General features: G+C 36.1%; 1 protein-coding gene across 3 annotated transcripts in view; it reads right to left on the bottom strand.

Annotated features, from left to right (window-relative positions):
- The window catches only part of LMBR1 (limb development membrane protein 1), a 70,378-nt gene that overhangs the window by 24,949 nt on the left and 21,847 nt on the right, over positions 1–23,582 (bottom strand). For all 3 annotated transcript variants that reach the window (XM_085317713.1, XM_085317714.1, XM_085317715.1), the window contains one exon: positions 19,371–19,474. In XM_085317713.1, the coding sequence (XP_085173839.1) occupies positions 19,371–19,474 (104 nt within the window). The remainder of the gene's footprint in view (positions 1–19,370; positions 19,475–23,582) is intronic.

Genomic DNA, 23,582 nt, shown 5'->3' with positions numbered 1-23,582 from the left:
ACTAGTAAAAAGAAGAAACAAGAACTACACTGCAATGGAAAGGGTAATGTAAGGGTTCCCTCCCCCCCATATTTACTGAAGATTGTTCTCTGAAAACAGGTAAGATTAGTAAAAATAACCCAGAAAAGTGAGACAATCACAGCAAGTCTTTTAAAGTAACCACTGTATTTGTCCAGAAGTGTTACCAATATAAACTCTAGGAAAAACAACCTACCTGCCTAATGAGCCTTCCCCTCTAGCAATTTTATTTCCAAACTACTTTGGATAATCTGATCATGAGAAAATCAGATCAATCTTTGGTTCTCACTGGCTAAACCTATTGTCACACACAATACATCAACAGCATTGAAGAGTCATGTTCTCACTGAAAAGTTGGACTGACTGTTCACTCCAAGGGAAGAACAATTTTTGCATTACAGAGACCCTCCAGGCATTTCTTTGTACACAACATGATTCATACATTGATGATCGTTTAAATAATATTTTGAAAAACTACACTGGAGCAACCAGACAAACATTCTAGGATAAGCAATACTAACGTACCCAGACAAGCTCCAGGTACTTTTTTTTTTGGGGGGGGATGCTTAAGAATATAGATAAACAATCTCAATTAGCCATCCACAATACTGCGTCCTATTAAAACATTAGTGTTTCAGACATCTGTCCACACTTACATGCATTAGTATAGCAGTTATTTGAGAGGTATCTGTAACCTACAGAGTTCTTCCACCTTATAGGACATTACTTGAGGAGTGAGCCTCAGGACACCCCTCCTCATTTTTATTTGCTGAAAGCGGTGGTGGGAGGGTTGTTTGCTTAGGTACTTTTGCATAATTACATCTCGTAAGTTAAAGCACGAAACGTTTTAATTGTTAACGTCACTAATTTGAGAATGGGGCAAAAACCATGTTCCTGGTTTTGGGAACAAAGGTTAAAAAAAAAAAGAAAGAAAAAATCAAGAGCTGCATTTAATTCATTTCAGTGAAAGCAAAGCTACGCAAATAAACCTTGAAATTCACCACTAAATTTTCAATTTTCTAAGTAAAAACATCTTCACTGATTTGTATTTTTAGCTTAATATTTCTTCTTCCAGGCATTTCATTTTTCTTCTCTCCTATAGCCCTATTATATCACTCAGATTTCTTAGCCAAACAAAATGTCATGGCATATTTTCCACAGAGGACATTGTCACTTCTATTTCACCTAATACTTGTTGCACTTTTTGAACTCATTTACTCTTTGGAGTGCTTTTTTGGGTGAAGAGCACTAAATTTAGAGTCTGTAGTCTTGCAACAGTCCCATCTAAAACAAGAGATTTCACATAAGAGTGTATATTCACACCAAATTCTTCTATACTAGACCTTCCCATCGAATGAACATTTAACTCGCAGATAGCAATCATTAAACTCTTCAAAAGACAGCAAGAGTCCTGTCTAAAACTAGAAACTTCAAACAAGCTTGTAAGAGGACATTTATTCTTGATCACTCTACACCCTATCTGACTCAGAGATGGAGTTAATGAACGAGTAGGACACAAAAAAACACACAGTTTAGATATGCCACAATGCTTCAATTTAGCATTCCAACTACACAAGGAAAAGGTCATACAGCACCAAATCTTAAAAAGAGTGACCGCATTTGAATCAGTGGAAAAGTGCTTTGATTTGTCATCCTTAATGTGCAATTGGAAACAAAAAACCTTCACTATGCAAGTGAGTGAGATGAGCTACCCAGAAAATTGCTTCAAACATCTGCCACTAAATAATAAGTGCATGTATGGGTGGGAAAGAGATGTGAGGGAGGAGGAGGAACAGTCACCTTTTACATCAGAATTTAACACTAACAGGAGAAATCGTCTCATGAGCTCCTAGTCATCACTGCTGGGCATCACATGCCTATGGAAATTAAACTAATTACATAGAAGAGGAATGGAAAGACGTCGTATTTTTAGCTTTCCAGATTGCTTTCAAAAAGAAAATGAAGTTATCCAACCCCTCATTCATGTAGCCTTCCTTTCCTAATGGTCTAGATTACCACTTAGAAACATGCAACTGACAACACAAATACTAATTCATTCCTAAGGTGTCCTTTGTTAAAAACAGAATGTACATAACCGTGATTCATTATTTTATGAATTACGTATTACAGTTCAACTTGCAGTGTTTTTGAAGAAGGAATTTATCACCAAAGCAAGTGTAGATTACAGTAAAGAGCTAAGAAGATATTTACATAGTGAGAATAAAGATTCTAATTTGTGTTTATTCTGTATTTGAGTATTCAAAAAAAGAATCTGAGATGCACACCGAAACAAATTATACATATCTACGTACAGCTCATGGAGAGGCATATAGACAGCAACCTTGACATCACTTTAACAAACTCCTGTTTAGTACAGCATTAACCACAGAGCCCTAAGTACTGTTCCATGCTGTAAACCTCCAAGATGAACAACCACCATAGCCTTTAAAGGAATATGCTCCCTTCCATCTTCATCTTAAAGTTGTGTTGTTTTAAAATACGCACTAAGACAGTTCCAAAAGAAAGAAGAATGGGCTAGGAAGGCAATGCACTTTGCTTTATTTTCAGCAAGACAATATATATCACTGCAGTACTTCTACTAGCATATCAAGTTTAAGGAGGTCAAATCACTTGCTTTTTCCTGGCCAATTAGCTGTTGGGATGCTGATTAAGTTAGAGAAGTTACAAAAATCCACATCACCATTTTAAAATCTTACTCTGATTATCAGATATCTAGAAGAAAAATACAAAATGTAATTGAGCTTGAAGTTATGCATTTCCATTCCCCATTTCCTTTTACGTTAAGCTGGTACTCCTTGGTACTTGCATTGCCATATATAGAAGTATCATGGTGACTTCACCTCGTACCTGTGTGCAAGGGAAACGTGAGAGAAATAAAAGGAAGAGGAAGATCTCAAAAAGGTTCTTTAAAAAAGCTCAACCAGAATAAAAGCTGAGATTGGAAAGACTATTTGAGAGTCAGAAAGACTAGAAAATCCAAATCAGTAAAACAGAAGAGGGAAATGTGAATTAAAAGAAATTAGAAGCATAAGGAAGAACCACTTGATCTTTAGTATTTCAGCTGTATATATATTTCTTCCACAGACACAAACACCAAAGGAAAAAAAAATAAAAGAATTTTGTTCCCAGCATTAGTTTCGTTGAGGCCATCCTTTGGGAATAGCAAACCACCACTCTAAGGAAGATGGCATTTCTTTTGCTGGACAGCAATTTTAGTTGTAGCAGACTAATTTTAGAGTTCTTATCCACGAAGACATCTGACAAAACACATCACCACTTCCAACGCTACAAGCATGTAAGTTGATCTTTAAACAGGAAGTCAAGAATACATCAAACTACTTGTAACTTCCTGAAATAAGTTTCATAATATGCGTAAAGCAAACCAGATTGCTGAAAGTGAGTTACCTGCATGGTTCTCTGTTGGCAGGGAAGCAGAAGTCTGGTATCATCTAGGCAGTCTAACATACAGACACTCTCTCATGCAGAGATGGAAAACACTATCTGGTCAACAGAAACTTTTAGAAAAACTAATTACTATATTCTGATAGAAACAGCAAATAAACTATTAAGAAAACTGGAAAAAAGACTGACATGACACCCCCCCTTTCTAAACTTCAAACAAAGTTTCACAATCCAGACTCAGCAGCTCACCTGCATTTTTCAATCACAGCACATTTTCAAAATTCGCCTAGTTCTTTAAAGTGTGCGTTTATCTAAGTGAAATGTTTTGTTAAAGACATTTAACACATCAATCCCAGCAGCCTGGAACTTGCCAGAAGCCTAGTAATATCTGTCATCTTCTGCGTACACTAATGAGGAAAGATAACAAAAACAAAGGATGAACAAAAAGAGCATTTCAGGCTTTCAAGGCATGCCTACAAATAAAAGCTCTCCTAAGGATACATTCTAAGGATCTTGTGGTTTGTAAAGCCTTGGAGATGTCCAACTCTCAGACTTCCACTTCTTCAAAAATCAATTGCTGAGGCATTCAGAAGTTATTATATTGCTTAATCCTGAGCTACTTATACCGCTTGTAGAAGTTAGCCTAAGGGTTCATGTTTCTAGAAGTGCCAAATTTTGGCAAGAGATGTTTAAATTACTCTAAAAAGTGTTCTGACAAATTTTTAGTTGCAATTCTGGAAGGCATCATCAAGAGTTTACCATACTTGTTTTGTGTTAATCATAACAAGAAATTATCATCCTGGATAATAAATATTCAAAATGTATCATAAAACAGCACCTGGCTTAAAAAAAAATAAAATAATAATAATAATAATAATTCAGCTAGAAAACCCAATAAGCTACAAATGGCAACCAAATTAACTGTCCTGAAGGGATGACATATCATACAGGAAAGCCAAAAAGTATAATTACTAAGAAAACCATTTCTCTTCCCAAGCAAATCTGTGTTAAATAGGATTACTATTATGCCAACTGCAACATATTAAGACATGCTTCACATTAAGTGTGCTCACACTTAACACCTACAGGCCAGTTTGCAGTTTAAGGGAATGTATGTTTGGCGGCAGTTTCTTATAGCTTTTCAGCAAGAGAGAGGGAGATTTCCTGATAATGGAGACAGTAAGGGGTGGTGGAATCTTTTGCTGCATTTTAAATTCTTTAACTATTTTAGATGGTATAAATGTAACAATATAAAATGTTTTGCTATTAAGTTAACATAGGTAGCAAGCAAAGACCTTGCTCCGCACACTGATTGTCCAAAAGGTTCCAGACGTTTTGTGCATCTAGCAGTTAGCACAGACCTCTCATCACTACCACGAAGCAAAAGATAGCTTCTCACGTAGGCAAGAAACCTGCTGACTGCTCATTTCTCCATTAAAAGTCACAGACGAAATCTGGAAAAGCTGTAAAGGACATCTCTGACAACGGCCGTTCCTGCATAGCTGCAGTAAAACATGCACCGTATGCCCAGGGAACACACTGGTGCATCTTCCTAGCAGTGCCACAACCATGTGTCAGAAATTCACAAGATTTTATTTTTCATGTAAAAGTACTTACATAAATCAAAGCAAGAAGCAAGACAATTTTTTGGGGGGGGAAGGGGGGGTTAATCTTTGCTCTTCCAGTTGTGGTGATAAACACAAATACTATTTTCCAATAGTTTAAGCATTAATTCATGCAACAAGGATTTCAATACAAAATATGAACAAATAGTATTTACCCAGAGTTCTAACTGACAAAATAGAGTAGAAAGACTTGCAATAAATTAATTTATTCTTCCAGAAAAGGAAAAACTGCTGGTTAAAAATAATAACAAAAAAATTAAAGGAGGAAAAATTGTATTTTTTGTACCTCCTTCCTTTCCTGGGTATTTTTGATGGACCACTCTCTGGCCATAGTGATATCACTGAGCAAGTTTTAGCTCCTATAACAGATTTTTTTTGTATTACCAAATGATAATACCAATGGTGCATCACCAAAACATACACTGCATGGATTTCTACCTTCACGTTTTAATTTGATTGCATATTGCACAAAACAAACACATCAAAAAACATGATATCAATGAAGTAAAAATTACCATGTGTTACTCAAAAACAGAGTCCTAGCAATGTTTCTATGGTGCTGAATATTTAAACAGAGTCCTGCTCGGACATCTTGACCTCTTGCAAGGTTGGTAAACATTACTTTTTACACTATGCTCTGACCCATCAGGGAAGCCTGGGAAACATTTCTGCAATCATGGCACATTTAAAATAAATATGAAGACTATTGTTTCCATGTGACAAAAAGGAGTCTTAGTAATCTTAACATTTGTTCAGTGAGATATTGACTGCAACAAATACATGCTAAAATCTGTAAAAGATAAATAACAACACTAAAAAAGAACTAGAATTAAAGCAGGTATCAGTTTTGGCATGGTGGGGGACTGCATATTAAGATAAACTTCTGTTTTTAGCACCTGAGGCATGCCTTCCTCAATTTATTAGTGTTCGCAAAACATGAACTTCAAAAGCATCCTGCGCCCAAATCATTAATATTACCATGAGCAATAAATGTTTTGAGCAATCTTTAGTCTCACCTATATTCAAGATAGTGCAGGAGCACTTTTCATCATAAATAAGGTAGAAGTACCATTCTCCATCTGGTAACAAGGAACCATTAAGTCTAGCTTACTGATATCGGTCAAGGGATCATTACCTTACGAGAGAAAACCCTTAACTAGTGCAAATTACTGACTCAGAAACAGAAGCTGTAGTTTTAAGAACACACTTTAAAAATGTAGTCAATGTCTCAGAACTACCACAGAGCAAACTAAGAATTCCTATCAATAAATAATGTATTCAGAAGTCAGATTCAAGCGATCTGAAAAAACAATTCTCCTTGCCCAAGCAAGGACCAAAGACTTCCAAATAACCAAAGCTCTTACATTGTCTTTCCTGAGCAGAGAATCTTTTGGGCCTGTAGAGATTTTAAAAATTAAAATGAATATTCTTCTACACAGCACGGTGAATATATTTTAAAGTTTGTATACATTTTCCACACAATGCAAATCTTTAAATTCACACTCACACAGTTTTCCAAGCAAGTTATGCAATACAATCCCCCATTTCAACATTGAGCTGACAGGGAGCTTATTCTATTATAGGCTTTAAAAATCTCTAGTTGTAAAGGAGTAACCAGTTATAAAATGTAGTGGCTGGCATATTCATCCAACAGACTATCAGATCATCCTGCAATCTTCAGGATCATGAAATTAAGCTACACTCAATCAGGTAACTGGGTACAGCTGAACAGAACTAAAAGCTTATAAACAGCATTTCATGTGAAATATTAAAAATAACTTGCATGTTGAATTTATTAACATGGTGTAACCTAATTGAAATGAAATTGAGGCTTACAATTTGGTATGGGCTGGGCACATATCAGCTGATTTTTGAAAAAATCTTTTTCCCAAATCATTTCACATACAGTGGTTTAGATTCTGTTAATGGAATAAAGGTAAGAAATCTAATGAGAGTCAACCATCAGCAAGAAGAGGTAGCTGAAGTCGTTTACTGACACACTGTAATTAACAAAATGCAGAATTTTGAAGGAGAAAGTGCTTTCCCTGAAGGGAAAAGCAAAAAGAAAAGAACTTGATGTTAAAAACAAAGTCTTCCAAGATTGGCCAAGAATCACAAACTAATATGCACAAGAGTGATGCAAATAAAAAAAATTTGTTCATTTCCTTGCCACACTGGAAAATCAGTTTTGATCAAACTGAACTTAATTTTGGTAGGAAGACCAAACAAAGGTAACTTAGTTTGAAATAGAGTCCTTGTTTTTAGGAATCTCCAAGATAAACAAAGCAAATGAAGGAAGTAACTCACAGAATCAGAGCACAAGACAAAGACATCTTTATTTAGCAGATCGAAGAGGATATCTATCCAGAAAACAGTACACCCACTGCAGTCGCACAATCTGCCAAAGAAAACAGACTAACGCTCTACTATGTCCCAGAAGAGTATCCCAACCAACGTGTTGTACTATGTTCTGGGATCCAGATCTGTCAAGCTTTCCTGCTGACACCACTTAATGCGAATAACTCACTACAGTAACCCAAGACCCAAGCTGCACCCCTTGTGGATGAGTTTCTCACTTTTGTTCCTAGGATCTACCTACCCATCTAGGAGGGACTCCAATGAGACGGTTTATGTGGGGATTCATCTACTGCCTGGGCTTTCTATCATCCTCCTCCCTGCCCCCAAACAGGTGGATTCAAAATACATAAGGAAAAAGGGCACATCTTGCTCTTCTAGGTCTAGATATCTGTTCTTGCATATTTAACATAGAAATAGCATATTGGAAAAAACATTCCCACAAAGCTTTATAACAAAAGACATTCTAGTTGATTAAAATAAGAAAAAGCAACAGAGAACAGCTATTGGAGGAAAGGGGGCAATAGCTACTAGTTGAAAGAAAATAATTTCAGTCTACAACCGTCAGATACCATATAACTACCCTGCTGCAGCAAGGAGCCTTGCCTATTTTACCAAGGCTGCTACAACAAACAGCTTATATCAAAACTCTTACTAAAAAGGGCAAATGCGTATCTCCCACTGACACACAGGTAAAAGCAATGTGCAATCCAAACCCTTTGGGGACAGAGGAAGGAAGAAGTGCAAGGGCACACATAGGAAAGTTATGTCTGTCCCAACACTCCCCTTTTCCTCACCAGTTTCCTCTGGCTTTCCATTAGCCCTCACTGATTAGCTCTCACATGCACCACTCCCTCCACCTACTTCAAGTTTCCTAGACTTTCCAAAGTCTACTATAACACAGGAGCTCTGGGGTTTCTGACACTATGAGTAGTCTCCCTCCAGCCATTTACTTTCAGATCAGAAGGAATCTTCCCTATTAGACTGCAGTGATAAGGTAAACAGACATTTTCCATCCTTTGTGGCGTGACAGAAGATATAAAATCAGTAAACCGAAAGTGTTAAGAAAATACTTGGAATTTGGGACAGTGTTTTTTGCGGGGGGGGGGGGGGAGGGGACACACTAAAATCCTACACACCCACTGGAAGACCAGTTTGCCCAAGTAAATGACCCTTAGAAGCAGGCATGTCACTAACAAAGTTCTAGAATAGAAACTTGAAGTTTTTTCAGCATGTCAATCTCTATTACTACTCCTGCACGGATGAATAAGGAGATGGAGAAAGCACAGTTCTGGGAACTGGCCAAAGTCTCAGACTGCTGGAAATTCTTTTTTAATAAGGCTGCAAATCCTTTTAAAAAGCTATACCGAAGTAAACAAAAAATATGAATGTGGCATTAGGGGCTGGAGATGGGAGACGGACTCATTTAGTCTCCTCCAAAAAGGGCAGAAACAATTAAAAGAGTAATAGGTGTCATGCAAATGCACACTATGGCCTTACTAACTCCTTCCTTGCACTGTCAACTCAGAGGGACCAAGTGGAGCACATACCAAGTAATACAACTCTCTAAGGAAAGGTCTAAATATCAAACTACTGGTTACAAATATTAATAAAAAAAATCATTGCGCTATTATAGAGGGAATCAAAACGGATGTTTGTTTAACCTAGTAAGGCTTCATTTAACAAAGCCTAACAAAAAATACTTTAAGACATTTTTATGATTAAGATATTTATATGAAAACTTGCCATTATCAATATCACATTATACAGCAATCCTCTTTTCTGTGAGTTAAAGCGGCACCTGACTTAAGTCTTGTCTTCTTTAAAATGAACCAAAAAAGCCCATAAAAGACTTAAAATAAACAATGTTTTTGTTTGTCCATTAATATTAAATAATGATATTTCAGAAGACAAGTATTTCTACATAGACTAATGTGAAAATACTCGAAGTTTTTAATAAAGTATTCCTGATACATAGAACAGTCATGCTTATAAAACAAATTGCCATGCTCAAATAAAAACAGCAGCAGCTTAATTTAACATTTCTTACCATTTAATAAAAGAAACCCAAATACCAAGAGAGAGAAGGTAGGGCACATTCATACTGCTTACATGAAGCAGCTAACTTCGACTTGCTAAGTTCTTGGAAGCCTCTGCCTCCTTACACTGACTGAAACAGGGGCTTCTAGACCCCCCGAATCAGTCACTTCAGGTATCTTATACATGTGAATACTTGCTCTTTGCCCTCCTTTGAGAAGAAATTTAAGTGAACTGTCCTGTAAACCTCAGACAATAAGAAATACATCATCTCATGAGGTTTTTAGAAACACAGGTATCCTCTACCACAAACAAAAGGGTCTATGGAGGGCACTAAGAATGTTTCCTCCAAAAACAAAATCTGAAAGCTATTCATTGCTGCTCACAGGTTTCAGCCAGGTGATGGTATCTAGTTTTCTAAATTATTTAAAAAGATACCACCAATTTCAAGTTAAATCCTTTGCTACATAAAAAGCCAAGAAACAATGACAAAAAGCAGGATTATGTTATTTCTGGAACCTAATGCTTTCAGCTTACTTCTGCTGCCCATACAGTAAGCATACAGGTGGTCCAACTATCAATTCTATCCCAGAATCTTTCCATTTTAGCATTGATGCATTTAACTGATTTACTGAATAAAGAACTTTAAGTTAGTCTAAAATAAAGAATATTGTAACACTAAATTTATTTGCTAAGAGAGCAGTGGGGAAGAGAGATTCACAGGTTATTTTAATATGTTTACAAGGTTACAGCTATAATAAAGCTTTTAGCAAAGAATTATCAGAATTCCACAAATACAAGCACACTAAATACAGCAGAGTTCTGCAGTGTCTGAAATGGATGAGTTCAGAAAGGTGTAGGAGTAGGGAAAGCACAGAAGTTCACAACACATTTTCCTCCTTGCCCAGATGAGGTGGAATACCTAACGCTGGTGAAGGAGCAGTCAGAAAACTACATCATGAAATAACAATAAGTGTGCTGCGGGCTATCTTTGCAAAGTATTTTTGCTCCAACACTACTAACAATCCTTTTTTTGCATCCTATAATTCTACTATTTTTTATAGCTCAAATAGATGAAAGTTTTGCAAGAATACAACTAGCCTGACACATTTTGCTTTTCCAGCTACATGAAAAAAAGTTAATCAAAAAAAGGAGCCATAATCTCTACCATATAAACTATGCCAGGAAATAGAATCATTGTTCATCTATGAAATCGCAGCGGGGCGGGTACTATAGAAAAGCTACGAAGAGGAAACTACACCACCTATTTATCTTCTGTTACCTTATTTTCTGTATCGGACACTGCGGCCTCCTTACAAACAAGGACATCCTAATTTATGCAAGCAAACAAGTGACATTTAACTACTTCAATGAAACGGAGCCCAGATCACATACCATCACATCTTGATCCACTGTATGCAACCACCAACACCCGCTTATTTTCCTCCCTCAACTGTCCCCAGACACACACCTGTTACATATATTCAGCAAATCAATCTCATTATAGAAAAAAGAGCATAGATTCAGCGTACATCTACAACCAAGCTAAGCAAGATGCTTATTAAAACATTTCAGTATCTACAAAACCAAATTCATAACAAGCCATACCTTCTCAATAGCTGCAAGTTCCTCCACTGTAGCCTCTCATTCTTTAATTTCTTTATCTTGCTCTCTTATTGAAACCAGACTAGACCCTAGCCTGAAGAAGGCATGTACATTACTCACGTGCAGGCTGCAGTCCTGCACAGCCTTTGTTCCTCAACGTCTAAAAAGGAAAATCATAAAACTTCTACATGCTGAGGTAGCCTTCTCGGAGTTTATAATATAAGCAACCTTTCTAATCCCTTATTGATCTACATGTAAAGTTAAAGACAGTAAGAACGTGAAAACTAACACTTTTGCCTTAGATACAGTCATTCTGAAGATACAGAATAACACAAAAATCCCTGCAAACTTTTTATATACAGAGCTATTTTCATACCATACAGATCTCCAATATAGTTACATATTCCAGTCACAGGTCCTTAAAAGCAAGTCATATACTCACTTTTTTCCCCTAATTTCTGAAATATATTTTATGCACACACTTTATGTGTGCATGTGAGTGGAACTGCAAACAAAGAGTCCAGAAATTTAAATTTTAACATGTTTTCAGACATGTTATACTTCCAAATGTGACATGCTAGCAAGTATGCAAAGCCTTTTCATCTTCCATTTCCTAACATTTTATGAGTTCTCACATTTAATATTAGAGGTACCTAAATTATGTAACTCTATGCTACAAATTATAAAAACATTCTACATCTTGCTGTATACATACTATTCCAGAGACTTCAGTGGAAGCAGAAAACATACCAACAGCCAAGATGTACACCATTTTTAAACACAAAACTTAATAGTAAGTATAGCCCTTGAGTATCTACCTTGTATCCTAGAAAATATGTTACAGGTTTGTAGAACTGTCAGTTAAATATGCTTTTATTTTAACTGGGGGGGGGGAAGACCCTAATCAAGCTACTTGCCAAATCAGGATTCCAGAATAATCAGGGTCTGCTTCTAAACAACAACAACAATAATAATCTAATAAATTTTAAGTGGTGTCATTACTTCAGTTTAAAGAACTGTACCTCATATCTGAACTTAACATCTTAGCTTATGTCAAAAATACAAAACCAAACAGTTGCCTTTGATGTGACTGATTAAACAACTTTTGTCTCTGGTATTACTAATGGAATGAGTAAATGGGTTGTAATATAATGTACAATAATTCAGTTACATACTAGTAAACATTTCACTGAGATCAGAGCACTAAAATTTCAGTTCATGCTGAATGATTTTATAGACAAATAAATATGAGCTTAAATACCACATAAACATACCCTGTTAACAGGGTACCTCAAGACTATTTGGTGAGCCATTACTCAGTGGCCTGTGGGTATTACAGCCAAAGGTATAGGCAAGCATAAAATGTGAAGTCAAATGCTGTTTCCATGTAAAGTTCAAGTCTCTTAGATTCTCCAAGTCACTTTTCCAGAAAAATCAAGCAAGACAAATATAGAAAGCCTCTTTAAAAATTCAAGGTAAGCTAATATTAGAAATGATCTGCCTGTACTCTTCCCTAGTATAATGCTTTTTCTGTACCACGGAAACAGTTACTTTCCATGAAATATCTTGAGATTAGCAAAAGAGTTTTTGAAAGAAATATTTCAAATTTGATTTTTATATGGATTTTGTGCATTAGCTTCATAACATGCTGAAAACTACATATTTTATAGCATTCTACACTTGTAACCAATTCAGAGTTCTACCAGTACATACAGTAAAACTCCAAAGTATTGCTTTATTCCTCACACACACATCTATGGGAAAACATAAAAATAAGAATTTCTACATCGACCAAGAAAGAAATGGACACTTTACTAATTTTCTATGTTTATTATGACATTTAGTTACCTAGAATTTAAAAATACTACAAACTGCAATATAATGCGTTAGAACCTTAGAGCCTTAAATAACGTTCAGTCTTGCTATACAGTAACCTGGCTAAGAAAATTCACGACTATTCTAAAATACTAATATGTTGAGTGGGTGGAAAAATCTATACACTATGGCTACTTAGCAAGTTGGAAAAGCTTATATTTCTGGAAGAAAAAAGAAAAAATCTTTAAAGGGGCCAGTAAGTGCATTTTTGCAAAGCTCTAACTAATTTTCCTTCCTCAAAATTTTCTTTACAAAACACTTCTTAAAAATCAGACTGTAAAGAAAGGAGGGAGGAGGAAAAAAGAAAAAAAAAAATGTCTCTATCAGCAGAAACCACTGTATTTCAATATTTGAAATGGAATCTACATACCAAGTTTTACTTGCAAGGGCTAAACTACAACTGCTAACACAGGCAGGACTTTGCAGACATGACAACCAAATCTTTATACAGTAGCAAGCACCAAGCAATAAACTGTTCTGAACACTGGTCCATCTCACCTGCCTTAACTGTATGGATAAACTGCTACATTCTTAAGTGATGTTTTTATTAAAATAAGCCTCAGTGATAATTTGGGAAGAAGTATCAAGAAAAGGCAAGCAAAGAGGGAGACTAGCTGACACATAACAATAGCCAGTGAAATATTACTCTTATTTTCTGTAATAAACACCAAGATCAAAACATTATGCAAGTTAAATTTCCTTGAAAGGTTCCCAGCAGGAGTCTTCCTTTTTGTTTGTGCAGTACGCGATTTCCTCTCACCCACAAAAAACATACCAAGAATGTGCATGTGCCACTAACACTAAGCAGCACTTCCTTAATCACTCATTTCCAACAATTTATGGATGATCAGTGGCAAAAACGAGCAAAAATAATGAAAGCATGCAATGAAAGCTCATTGAGACAAACCGGCTTGGACTTCCTACTCATTTCTGTGTCTCTTTAAGATGGGGGTCTGATACAAATTAGCCACTGGGAAAAAAAAGTCATCTGGTCATAAAATACAGTACAGGGTCACTTTTATGTAAGTTTGCCAAAAGGGACATAAACCAGGACAATTTCAAACTGTGACACAGGATAGAAGTATATTAAAAAAATCTTTGTTCCTCCTCCATTGTGCTGTCATGTTGCTCAGCTTTATAGACATTCCAAGCACCAGCTCTGGCCTCTTCGCTTCCACCTGGTCTACCTAATTAATTAAGCAAGGAAGTTACCTCAAATTTTTGTAGTATTTGTTTTTATTATCATGCACTTCTTTTGATGTCCCAGGAGTTAACCTCTTAATCCACAGACTGTGTGTGTTGTGTTCTGAACATTTTGGGATGTCTGGATAATTTGGATAATTGGTCAGGATGTTGCTGTCGTTCATGTTAAAGTTTATGCCGTGACTTCAGGTTCAAGGATCAGTATTAAGGTAAAATACTTCATAAAGCCTTTTTTAAACTCTACACTTGTGATTATGCAATACCTACTTAAACCAGCTTCTCACAGTGGTAAAACTCACTCTTCATATTTTCTTATGAACTACTCCTAAACATCATCTTTGTCAACTTTAAACAAATACAAATTTTGGTTGAAGTTACATCAGGAGGAAGCGTATTTTAGGGTCAAGAAATCTATAGCAATTATCTCCTCGAAGATGCTTGCCTCCTGCACACAGCAGCACGTGTAACACTGTGCAGTCTATTATTATCACATATGTAAGGGTCAGTACTGTGAACAATAAAAGCCCAACTACAAATACCACAGTTTTCCTTTGGAGAGGAGGATAAAAAATCAGGTCAATTCTGACTAAGAAATATGACTGACCTTTGTTTCATCATTATACTACAGAATTGGTGAAAGCCAGGGATGAAGAACTGAAAGAGCATCTAAACAAGTACTGTCCTTGTGCACAGACACTTCAAAAGGAAGACAAGAAGAACTGAGATATAACAAAGGCTTTAGTATTGATACAGTAAAGTTGTTTCAGACTACTCCAACAGCTCAGATAACAGCCGTGGCCAAGGCATGACACACCACAATGAACTCCAACTACTTTCATATTCAGGAAGAAACTTACATGCATACATGTGTGCATTAAAAAGTGCATGTGTGCATCTCCCTACACATATATACATGCACATACATGTGTATACCAACTTTACTGTCTCTTATAGTTATTTTCCTGATAACAGAAGTCTGCAACTGCTATTCAGCGTAAACAAACTATACCAACGAAGAGCACTTAGGCTCTTTAAAGGGGCACAGTTGACCCCCCCACCCCGGCCCAAAATGCCCTTTTCAAATCAACATAGTGGTTTTAATTAAAAACTAAGCAGAGAGTCAGTCTGATTTTCAGTACAACACTGCATCCGTCCATGGTGAGTGCCTAATTTCCGTATTTCTCTCCTCTGTGCAATATGCAAGTGCTTGGTTGTTTTAAACTGTTGCCCTGGGGAATCAAAAGGAGTCTGTAAGAAGGGCCATGTGCCATTTAGAAAGTATACTAGCAACCAAGAAAAAAAAAAGCCATAGTAAACTGGAAGATGGTTAATCAAACCCATTCAGATTCATGAAACTTAAAGAGCAGGGGTAATAGTTCCATAAAAGGACATGGAAAATCTTTATACAAAATCCGTAATACTAACTTATTACAAGCTATTGCAGATAGTTTGTAAGTTCATATTATAGCAAATAGATAAAAATCAATTTTAAGCATAATCAATGATACATACTCAAACACATGGATAAACAACATTATCCTGTATGTGCCTAAAACCAAAGGCAAACATTACCATCAGGAGCTAAGCTCAGAGAAATGCATTAACAAAACAAAAAAGGTTGAATTCATTTTCAGAACCAAATCTTTTACTCACTAAATTATAGAACTTTTAGAACTTAAAAATTAAAATCAAACCAGCAATGCTTACATTAAACACCTAAAAATGGATAATTTGACTCTAGTCACCTATTTACTCTTGATAATGAAGGTCAATCTACAACTAAGATGACCTGCATAAGCATTTACACAGGAATAGTCTTTTCACCCATATTTTGAACCACGTTAAGTATCTCAAGTCAACTCCTTTCCCTATTCAAGGCATCCAACTTCCAGCTGAAAGATTAAAGATTACCCATCCTGTGGCAAACTTTTACTGAATGTCTTTGCATTTACAGAGGATCCCTCTTTCATTCAATGCTGCAAGTTTTGTCAAATGAATACGCGCCTTTGAATTGAGATTATTAAAATCTGATTTTGCCATCTAACAGCAATAGCATTTGAATGTTCTATCTCTGTGGCCCACCAGTCTGATGTAGCGAATGCAGTTAAGTTTTGGGGGAGTTTTTGTTTGTTCAATTTTAAATTTGCACAAGTACCAGAATACTATAAGGCAGTCACAATCTTAAAATCATCTGTTAAGACAAAAGGTAACCAATGTGCCAAAATGTGAGGGAAGTAAAATAGATGGAGTAGTCTTCATGGGTTACAGAACTGAAAAAACTTACATATGTCCCTTAGTTCAACTAAACATAAGTTTTCCCAGATTTGAGTCACCTGTTATGTGATTTAAGAAAATATTTATTGTATTTATTGCATCAGTAATCATTTATCTGCATCACATTTAGAAGAGATTACCATAAGAAAGGTGTTTAGGACCTCTCAATACTTCAATGTAAGTTTAGTCCAGAAAAACTACTGAAGAGAAGGTACTTATATTGGGATTTTTTTTTTCTTTTTTTAAACTTTTTTTACTTTTATGAGGGCTGCAAGGTATGTGCAAGTTTAACACAACCAGGATGCATAACACATCTGTTTGAGACAAAAAAGTCCATAAGTCAAGGTATATACTGCTAGTATCATATACAATGTTTTAATGGAAAAGAATCCCTTCCTCCCCCCACCTTCCACAGTTTTGCTTGAATCATCTCCCCCAATCTTGACCTCCACTAAGATCAGTTATGTTGGTGGTTGTTTTGTTTTTAAAAAGATACATATTAGCTGTGGCTAGACCTTCATAATTGAAGGAAAATGGAGCGGCCTTCACCTGAAAACTGGAAGGACAAACGAAGCTGCTGAAAGGTTCCTGTCCCTAGGAATATGTGCATGAAGAGGGAGAGTGGCTTCCAGCTGACCTGGCTAAACAGGGTTAAACATATTAGTATGAATAAACACTTAGCCCAAGCCCAGACTCCTCTAAACTTGAGTCTATTAGCTTGGTCATCCAAACCCACACAGAAATAACTTGGATCCTTCTATAGTTCAGTCAAAATATAACAGCACAGCAGCAAAGAGCTCATAACAGGGCTAGCCAAAGTATTTACATAGCCGTCTCAGCTGGGTCCTGCAGGTCAATTCTGACATAGCTATATTGTTCAGCTTACATTGTCTGAACAGGAGCTTCAACCATAGAAGAAATTCTCTATTTCTCCACATTATTTTATCCCAATTAAAATTTTCCTCACACAAAACTTTCCAAGTATCTTATTTTCATTGCCTTCTTCTGTTTTCTCTCAAATATCTACAAGAAGTTTAAAATCCAAAATTGGATTCAGTACTCCCATTAAGGCCTCCTCAATTCTACAAAGATCACCATCACCTTCATCACCTCCATGCCACATTCTCATGAATGCAGCAAAAACTACATTTTCTTTCACACACCAATCATCATCATCTTGTTGATTTATGTGTTGTTTCCGATCCACCAATGACACAGTAGTATTTTGCATCTATCTTTAATGCATTTCATTTTCCTAACTTCAGGCCATTTCTCAAGATTCTTTGCTTTCTAATGCAGTCATCAAAAGGACCTGGAATTCTCTCAAACATGGTATCATCAAAAACAAAAATGTAACCATTTAGAGTATAAAGATTAATGAAAACATGTAGTAGTATTGGTCCCCAGACAGCCATTCCAGTTTAAGTTCTTTGATATTTACTCTTTGAACTTCATTTTGTTGTGCCTCCCATTATAGTAATTTCTTTTGCATTGCACTGTTTTAGTTCATATGTTAACATTATACCATTATCATATTGTTACACGGGAGCATAACATGCTCCTGCCTATTTATTACCTTGGATTGTTTTACTGTTACCCCTAGGTATTTTCCTGTTAGCAGAACCAGGTAATTTATAAATACTTACAAAGTGAAATGGCAGATACACATTTTACTTTTTCCAGACAAATTCTTTACTAATTCCTAGTTGTTCAGAAATTGCTTTGCCAAGTTTCATCTTTTGCTGTCAGCCCTGTCAACTTGAACATTTCAACTATGCTAAATATTTTCAGTCATTCTCTACCCATTTTAGACAGTTTTCTTCACATACTTTATTAATATTGACCAAGTATTTGTTCGCTATAGAACCTTGTTTGCAAAGTTTGAAAGACAGACCTACAAAACTCACAAATTAAACTTGCTGGTTTTCTCTGGGTCATCTGTTATTCAATCACTCTTCCTATTAACAAATAGCTCTATACTTTCTTTTCTTGCTACTTTATTTCTAGCGCATTTATTCAACCTTCTCTTGTTTTAACATCCCTTGGTAGTTCTTGTAAATAATTAAAGGGTTTTTTAATTGGTTGTATATTATAGGTCCTACCTTTCCTTTGCATTAGCAAAGTTTGTTTTTACAACTCACTGTCTCTTATGAGCACACAGCAACTTTAATTTATTAAAGTAACCGGGATTTTTCAATACTAAGTTGCAAGTTCCAATTTTCTGTAACATCTTATTACTTAAATTTAGGCCTAAAAATCTTTAATCTTAGATCACTTCAGGAATCCACTGTTGACTCATTGGGTTTTTTTTTTTCTTTCTTTCTTCTTCTAGCAAATGTAAATGATCTGCATTTTAAACATTCACATTTTCTTTAAAAAGGAAATAGATGGTTATCAGATCAACACTTACTTACAGAAATTAATATAATATTTTAGCTTCTTTGCAGTTCTGCTTTTAAAGAGTAAAGCAAATAAAGTTACCTTTAGATTCTTCTCTATAATATTACCCTGCTAAAAAATGGAACAGTTCCGATGTCGTATATTTTTAGTCCACCTGAGGCCCCTAAATTTCTCTCTCCTATATTACTTTTTTGTTTTCATCTAGAGATAATCACAAAGTTTGCTTTTCATCTCTTTTCATCAAGAAGAGGCATTTATGTTAGCAAAACAATTTTCCTCAAAGAAAATCTTTTTAAAAGTTAAAGCATGTCATTAAGGAAAAAAAATCCTTCTTGATCTGTAGCTTTTCAAGGGCTTTTTCCCTTAGTTACTCGCAGTCAGATACTGCATATTCACTTTACCTGCTTGTGTGAGAGCTCACATGTGTATACACACAGGCAGGTCTCTGTGACAAAAATTATTCCAAATCTGTAATACTAGCTTCATCGGAAATAAGGGCTAAAATAGAAGGTATACCGTAATTATTACATACAGTGTTTAACAGTATGTTCCTACCTTTTTTAAGCCAGCAAATCCTTCTGATTCCAGAAAGAAAAAGGCGAAGGGCATCAACACAAACAAACATAAATTGGAAAAAAGAGAAGCAAGATTCCACAAGCCTGCAACAAATAAGAAAAAGTATATATTGTAGGTTTTTCATCTTTAAAAGACACTACATTCCCTCTCCTTACTTTTAACAAAATAATATACATACAAGTATAACAAAAGTCAAGATTTTATGGATGCATTGGGTTCTTCACAAGTCATTGCTGCAAAATACCAATTTCTATGTGCAATGCTCTTCAGTTTTAAGGAAAATTTGAATATCAATTTAAAACAGCAGCAACATTCTGAAACCTTGGAAGACACTGAAAGTTTTAGTCAGTAACTTCCATAATATCTCACTGTTTCTGCAGGGATCTTTAAATATTTGTTCTAAAATTTTTCTGAACAAAGTACTTTCTCACCAGTGAATCTCAAGAAGTTTCAAGTCTCTGTATTCCCTACCACTTATATTCTCCCTCAAGAGAAACTAAGACAAGTCATGGATTTTAACATCACCAATACACAAACACTATCATCACCTCCCCATTAAAAGAGGGTATCATGATAAAGCACTAGCAGCCCTCCACAATGAGAGGACTGGCTCAGTGGATGAGGGAAAAGCAACAGATATTGTTTAGCTTGACTTCAAGTAAGGCCTTTAGTGCTGTCTCCCATAACATCCTCACAAACTAATGAGGTACCAGTAGGTAAGTGGGCTAAGAGGTGGACTGAAAACTGTCTGAACTTCTGGGTTCAGTAGGTTGTGACCAGCAGCACAAAGCCCAGATGGAAGCCAGTCACTAGCGGTGAGCCCCAGGGACCAATACTATTCAACTCCCTCCTTCATTAGTGACCTGCACGAGGGCACAGAGCGCACCCTCAGCTAGTCTGCAGACAACACAAAACTGAGTGGTTGATGGTTGTACCATCATTCAGAGGGCTCTTGACAGGCTGGAGAAATGGGTAAACAGGGATCTCATAAAGCTCAATGAAGACAAACGCAAGGTCCTGCACCTAGGGAGGAATAACCCCACGCACCAACACACACTGTGGCTCAACAAGCTGAAAAGCAGCTTTGCGGAAAAGGTCCTAGTAGACACCAAAGGTCACCATGAGCCAGCAATGCACCCTCCTGGCAAAGACTGACAACTCATCTCTATTAAGGAGATCAGTAAGAATTATTAACCTTTATGATTTTGTGAGCTGAAAACTTTCTGAACAGCCCAGTAGTTTTTGGTGGCTAAACACTTATCTCATCACCACTATATCAATAGTTGTGCAGGATTTCACGTTTAGCTTGCCCACAATTTAGTGCTATTGTAGATAACAGGTTTAGCTAGTGTCACACCTTCTGCACCCTGAAAATACAACTTTTACTTTGTAGTCAAAAAAAGACAGAACTAGGCAATGAGGAAATACAGATGAGTCCTTAAGCTGCTGAAATAAATATGCATATGAAATGCATTATTCAGATGCTAAAGTAAAGGCTGCCTAAAGGTGTCTAAATTCAAGTTATCAACAACAAAGAAATTAAAAAGATTTTTCTTCTGGAATTTGCTCAGTGAGGAAGCCCTTGCTACCACAAAGAACATTCACTCATAGTAGCATCAGCGTGAATTTCATGGAGAGGCTTTACTACAGCACTGAAGTATTCTACGTAGTTCTTTTCTCCAGAGAATGAATACTGCTAGATTTTTTTTTTTTTTTTGGGGGGGGGGGGTGGTGGAGTGATTTAAGTGGTTTTCTTTAACTAGTGATTTTTGTTACCTAATGGAAGGCTGTATACCCATTTGTCAAAATTTCAACTGCTCTATCACATGTACACCTACAAAGCAAAAGAGTAAAACAGTTCTCAAAAGAACAAGCATCTACAGTATATACGAGGCATTTGCAGGGGCACAGTGCATATCTGGGCCAATTTTTTAAAAAAGCTGAAATGCAAAAATCTACACATTAGCAGCTGATAGGAACCACATCTATAGAATTTCAAAATACAGAGCAATAGTACAAATATGAAATTATGAGGTAAGGACTGTACTGTAATGCTGATTGCATACTTTGAGGGAAGTGTAAGTGTAAGAACATCAGATTAACAGACAAATGTTAACAGATTCCCATTGTTCTTCCTATCCAGCACCTACTTCACCAAATTCAGAACTTCATGATTCTCCTGCTCCCCTACCTTATTTATTATCCTAATAACTCAAAAGTCAAATTAAAAAGAGAAAAATATTTACTTCCTAGAAAATTGACTATGTGATAAAGCTACCTAAGAGCTGATCATAACATATAAAAGCTTTAAGCACTCTATCAAGACTTTTTGCATGGGTAGTGACCTAAGAAAATCTCCCATAAAGAAAGCCAAAAAAACCAATTAAAATCCTCCGCCTGGCAAACAGATTAAATACTCAGTAATTTCTTTTTCCTGTTCCTGTTAGTTTCATTAAGTTTTACCTCCACCTGGTGGTTATGTCTAACAACAGCACAAGTGAGCATCCAGCTGTCTAAAGTATTTCTGGATTTAGTTCAACATTCATTAGGTAAGATTATTTAAACTGGATACAGCTATGGGCTTTCTGTCTTGTTTTAAAAATTAAAAGTATGTATTTTTTTGTTTTTCTGTATGTCACAATTACTCTAACAGTCTACAATATAAAAACCTTTAATATTACAGTCAAGTATCTCCATTACAGACCATATTTATAATTGATAAATCTAAGAAAACTGAAATTTTACACGTTTACAATACAAGTTTTCCCATTTAATAATATTTGTAAATATTAAGCCAATGGTATGCAAAGGCTATGCTGGACATAAAGAATTATGGAGCTATGGCCAAATGTTTCCTGAATTTAAGTCTTTGAGATCGCACTATGAAGTCTCAAAAATTGCACATGTATTTCATAATTACCTTTACAAAGCTATGCCAATATAAGGAAATAGGGTTTTTATAAAGCAGTGGAATATTATTATGCAAACCTAGCAGACACCACAAGAGGGCGCCTCTCCCCAAAGTAATGGCTGGACACAAAATTTGATTTTGTTAGATTGCACAACCCGATGATCTGATCCAAAAGTGTAGTAATGTTCATAAAATCTTCATAGCAACTCCAATAAAACTTTTTCTAATTCAGCAATATCTACCCCCCAGCCTAAACTTTGCAATGCATAGCTAAACTTGAAAACACAAGAGATGCTGAACTTAATTCCATGCTCGTCATTGCTATGAGCTTATGAAATATAAATTACATTGCATATGCATAATATGCTATTTTCAACAGATTAATTATCACATTAAATCAGAACCAGATGGTCACTGGAAAATGTAAGAGCCTTCCTATGTAAAAGCTACTACTTATGGCAGATTTCTACATTAACTCAAATTTTGTTTTGTATTGTAGCAAATCAAAAGTAGAGTGAAAACTTCAAATTACTTGTTAGTTTTCACTCTGTAATACCATATTGTATGTTTTCCAAAATCAGTTCAAACACAGACGAACAGACTAATTTCCATTAAATAGATTTATACTTTCCAGTATCAAATGTGAAAAATTTCTGAGCAGCTAAATCCCTGCAAAAAGTGCAAATCAGTTCGATCTTTTTAAAATAGGAGACCTATCAAATTTGCAATCCTCTACACTATGCATGATGTTATTGATCATAGAATAACTTCTCTAGAGAGAACCACTGAAGTTATGTAGTCCAATCTCTTGCTTAAAACAGGTAACATGCAGATGCAACTAGGTTGCTCAGGGTATTAGCCAGTTAATTTTGAAAAACCTCCAAGGCTGGAGATACCACAGCCTTTCCACCCAGCCTCTTCTAGTGCTTAGCCATCCTCCTTCTAACATCTAACTCTGTCCTCTTTGAGGACTGGCACCCGTTTTCCTCCAAAACTCACTACTTGACAGAGACCTGCAAGGCGTTAGAGTAGACTTTGTCAGTAAAGACAGAGGTAAGGGGAATCCCAAGGACCTCAGCCTTTTCCACATTAGCATCAAGACAATGTTTTCTTCGGTCGTCTCTTTGCCGCTGACATGGCTATATAAACCCATGGAATCCCACGTACGTATTTCCTAAAGAGGACAAAGTCTGTTCTCTTAAATTATAATGTACTTATTGCCTTCCTCACTTTCCTCAGATCTTAAACTACACAGTTACCCCAGGCAAGGCAATCAGTTC

Source organism: Rhea americana, unplaced genomic scaffold (assembly GCF_003343005.1).
Source record: "Rhea americana isolate MKP2758 unplaced genomic scaffold, rheAme1 scaffold_50, whole genome shotgun sequence".
Classification (NCBI taxonomy): Eukaryota; Metazoa; Chordata; class Aves; order Rheiformes; family Rheidae; genus Rhea; species Rhea americana.
The sequence above is the reverse complement of the archived record's forward strand: the minus strand, read 5'-3'. Positions and strand labels throughout refer to the sequence as shown.